The following is a 4,755-nucleotide window of genomic DNA, read 5'->3' on the forward strand; positions in this document are numbered from 1 at the left end:
TCGGTGACGTCATTCGCCTGTGAGCACTCCTTGTGGGAGGAGTCGTCCAGCCCCTCGTCGGAATTCCTTTGTCTGAGAAGTTGCTGAGAGACTGGCGCGTTGTTTGATCAAAATTTTTTCTAAACCTGTGAGACACATCGAAGTGGACACGGTTCGAAAAATTAAGCTGGTTTTCAGTGAAACTTTTAACGGCTGATGAGAGATTTTGAGGTGATTCTGTTGCTTTAAGGACTTCCCACTGTGCGAGACATCGCTCAGCGCTCTCAGCCGCCGTCGTCAGCCTGTTCAAGCTGAAAACCTCCACATTTCAGGCTCTATTGATCCAGGACGTCGTGAGAGAACAGAGAAGTTTCAGAAGAAGTCGGTTTCAGCATTTTATCCGGATATTCCACTGTTAAAGGAGATTTTTTTAATGAAAGACGTGCGGACGGGTCCGCGCGTCGGGACGCAGCCAACGCGGTGCGGCGGCACAGGAAAAACACCTCCGTGTTGATAACCATTTGTAAAATCCAGGCGGCTTTTGATGGATTTCAGTGGAGTGAGTATATGAGAAATTGTTTAACAGCAGGACATGTTCCAACTTGTCCTTAAGGCTTTCAACAGAGGTGTTTTTCCTGTGGCGGAGCGTCGCACGTCTTTCATTAAAAAAATCTCCTTTAACAGTGGAATATCCGGATAAAATGCTGAAACCGACTTCTTCTGAAACTTCTCTGTTCTCTCACAACGTCCTGGATCAATAGAGCCTGAAATGTGGAGGTTTTCAGCTTGAACAGGCTGACGACGGCGGCTGAGAGCGCTGAGCGACGTCTCGCACCGTGAAAAGTCCTTAAAGCGACAGAATCACCTCAAAATCTCTCATCAGCCGTTAAAATTTTCACTGAAAACCATCTTAATTTTTCGAACGGTGTCCACTTCGATGTGTCTCACAGGTTTAGAAAAAATTTTGATCAAACAACGCGCCAGTCTCTCAGCAACTTCTCAGACAAAGGAATTCCGACGAGGGGCTGGACGACTCCTCCCACAAGGAGTGCTCACAGGCGAATGACGTCACCGACAGGCGTGGAAAAACTCACGCATGCGCACGAGGGTTCAAGCATGTCTGACGTAAAAACATATGAATGAAATCCATATAGTTTTTGAAAAAAATAAAAAGGACCGTTACTTTATTGACAGCCCTCGTACACACTGCTTCCTTTCCCAATAAAATATTTAAATCAAGAAGGTTTAGATTTAGGGTTAGGTTTTAGATTACATTTGGGTTTTCTCAGCTGTTATGTGTGATGACATCACATTGTGACCCAGTGCAAAACGTGAGACACTGTGGTGTAAATGGTAGGGCATCCGACTCCAGAGCCAGTGATCCCAGGTTTTAATCCCAATCATGTTAGTTTTTTATTCTACTTCATGTATGAAATGACTGCGGTAAAGTTAGAAAGTTAGATTCATTCATTAATTTTACATACCCACTTACTCCAGTCAAGGGTCCAGCCAAGATAAACTGTAACTTCTAATACGGTGTATTACTGCCTTTAAAAGATGATGACAGTATTTGGGGTCTTTTTTTTTTTTTTTTTATTCATTAATTTTTTTTGTGCATTCTTATGTGTTTGTGATTCTTGAATTTACCCAGCAAAGTGAAAGTGAAAGTGAAACTGGGTTATTAGAAGCTGACAGTGTAATCTGATGTAGCCATGTCCAAATTAATAATAAAGTTATCGGTTATCTGTTATCTGTAATAAAAGTTTTAGCACTTTATCTGTTTAGCGTCATGAAAGATAACTTTTCAGTTATTGGATTAATGGTTATCAAAGCTAACTTTTTGGTTAGCTGTGCCCACCACTGATCATTGCATACACGTTTCCTGTCGAGTAAAGTTCCTCACTGCATGTGTGAGATCACGACTTTTGTAGAGTTTTTCAGGGGGAACAGCCAAAGTCCACACAGAAAGGACAATTCGGGAAGCGACCTCATAACCTTGTTGCTGTGAGACACAACTGCTATTTTGAAGCCACACAAAAAGTTTGAGAGCTTCACTTCTCAAAGGAAATTTTTTTAAACTAAAAGTGTGTACTGTCATAATCACGTGACCTAGATTGATCAATCAGAAGCCCTACATAGGAATAGAATATTGTATAATTAATACTAGCAAACTACTCACCCTACGGGCAGGAACATTACAAGGTGAAGATTGTGAATGCTGAAATCATATTTGCTGGAATGGAATTGCAATCATCATTCATCATTTACCTGCAATACGGACATTTCACACACCTGTCCAGATGGTGGCAGCAATGCAGTTGTCGGTCTGTCAATCATCATAAAACTTTATAGAAGAAAAAGAATTGTGGCTAATTAGGCTGCATATACTTTGGCAGTGGCTATCCATACATAGCCATATTTGTATTGTGAAATTCCACTGGTACGTGACGTGTCTCTCATTGGTCAATATAGGTTACTCACATGATTATGAGGCTACATACTTATTCATGTTTGCTATTGATATGTGGATTCCTAAACAACATTAACCACAATCACTAATCTTACCCTAATCTCAACCATAACCCCTAACCCTAACCTTAATAAAGCTGTGCAATGTTTGAACAGAATTTGGAACTATTAATATGGCTACGCAGAAATAGTCACTTCCTAATACGTTTGTCTGAAATAATAGTACCTAATTCTAAATGAGGGCACGTGACAATTAACCCTCCAGTGTTACTCCAGGCCAGGGCCAATGAAAATCACAGAGATCAGATTAGCTATTTCAGCCTAACTGCAGGACCAGCCAGAGGGAGGAAGATTTTGTGAACTGTAGTATAGATTATTATGTACAGATATCCTCTGCCTATAAATTAACTCAGAGTTGATTGACTTGATTTAGCACCCTGACATTGGGGTGAAAGTGAGACATTATTGTAAAACACTTTGAGTGTCTGATGCAGATGGAAAAGCGCTATATAAATGCAGTCCATTTACCATTTGGAGTGGGACCATGTTTTTACCAACTGCAGTCTAGATTAGATTAGATATTAATCCCTCGGGAAGACTCCCTCAGGGAAATTGAGATTCCAGCAGCATTGTATACTAGCACACAGGGTAAGAAGCATACAGACTATCAAAAGTGAAAAACAATTTGAAAATATAAACATAAATACACAAATATAAATACCACAAATACTGGCTACTACTGTTCCTCTCCTTCCCGTCCTCTGTCTTCCTGTTACTCCCTCTACTTTACTGCTATTTCTTTTCAAAATTTACTTTTGATTTCCATTTGAGTTTTAAAAAATGATGTATATGCAGAATTGACAAAAGTGAGACCACTCAGATGCTCAACTGAGTGGTCTCACTTTGGTTCACAGTTGAACGAGAACAGCTGAAAGACAAAGAAGTTGTTGAATGTTGAAAAAAGTGAACTTGTCCTTTAATGGGTGATTAGAGTAAACCCCAAGTTAACAACTCTGGATCTTCTATCTGCTGACTGATCAACAAAATAATGACGAAATAAAACACACCTGGATGGGAATTGGATCAGCAGGAACAAAAATGCCCACTTTGTTCCTTTAACAACTGGGGGGGTACACTGGATTTGAACACTCAGGTTAAAGTTGACACACTTTGCACTGTGAGCTCAGGCACAACAAGGTGTGAGAGACTTGTGCACGCACCTGCCGTTGAGCAAAGCGAGCAGCTCTCCGGCGTGGTACAGGTCGTTCCGCGTCACGCGGCTGAAGCGGAACGAGTTGAGGTTGCAGAAGGTGACCGCCGGGAAAGTCATCAGCTGAGCCGCCACCTCGTCCAGTTTGGTGACGTGTGGATACTGGAAGTAGAACTGCACGCGATCCACGCACACCAGCGCCAGCGCACCCACGGAGCCCAGGAAGAACAAAATCCACAAGGTGCGCTTGATGCACACCCGCTCGTAGGTGAACATGTGCGAGATGCCGTGCAGCGTGGACCTGCTGGCGAAAACTTCAATGGGAGCCGGCTCCTTGTAGTCCACGTCCTCCGAGTCCGCTTTCAGATCCATGATCGCGTGTTTTGGCTGGATGCAAGAAAACGGAGGCTTTGTGGATATAAGTATGGCGTTTTATTAGCGGGAAGAAGGAGCAAGTTCACGCCCCGATAAGCGTGGATTTCTCGTGCAGAGAAGTGTGAGATGTTGCGTCACTGTCAGCCCGCAGAACAAACTGAAAATCAGATCCTCAAATCCAAAAATCCTGAATGGGGAGAAGTGCTGATTTTGTGGAGGTGGAAGAAGAAGAAGAGGAGGGGTGGTGAGGGACCACGCGCTGCAGGAGGGTCACAGTTCCATCCTCATAACACGGTGTGCAGCAGCAGCGCGCACGGACGGATGGATGGACGGACGGATGGATGGATGGATGCCACAGCTCTCCTCAGTGTCGCTTCCACATGCAAAAATGAAATGGTCTCCAGAGGAATGAGAGTTGAGGTTTTTCAAAACAAAAATCAACACCAACAACTACCTGCTCGATTAGGAAAACACGCAGCAGCGCGTGCAGCCGTGGAGAACGATCAGAGCTTCTGTAATCTGATTTAAAGGCGGCCAGGCGTCGGGTTTACGCAGCCGGGACAAACAGCTGCGTCGCGGGCGCGCAGGAGGAACCGCTGCCCGCATGCTCGCATCCCTCCTCCGCGCTGCTACTCCCCGCAATCACCGAGATCCCCGCCGCGTGGCCATGGCGAATAATGTCCCGGTGAAGCGTGGAGCGAGAGCAGAAGGTGGTGGGAGGG

General features: G+C 44.1%; 1 protein-coding gene across 1 annotated transcript in view; it reads right to left on the reverse strand.

Moving 5' to 3' along the window:
- LOC117507740 (acid-sensing ion channel 1-like) overlaps positions 1-4,252 on the reverse strand; it is a 9,618-nt gene extending 5,366 nt beyond the window's left edge. The window contains exon 1 of the mRNA XM_034167553.1: positions 3,669-4,252. Within this exon, the coding sequence (XP_034023444.1) occupies positions 3,669-4,030 (362 nt within the window). The 5' untranslated portion in view covers positions 4,031-4,252. The remainder of the gene's footprint in view (positions 1-3,668) is intronic.
- Positions 4,253-4,755: the final 503 nt, after the last annotated feature.

This window comes from Thalassophryne amazonica, chromosome 3 (genome assembly GCF_902500255.1).
Source record: "Thalassophryne amazonica chromosome 3, fThaAma1.1, whole genome shotgun sequence".
Classification (NCBI taxonomy): Eukaryota; Metazoa; Chordata; class Actinopteri; order Batrachoidiformes; family Batrachoididae; genus Thalassophryne; species Thalassophryne amazonica.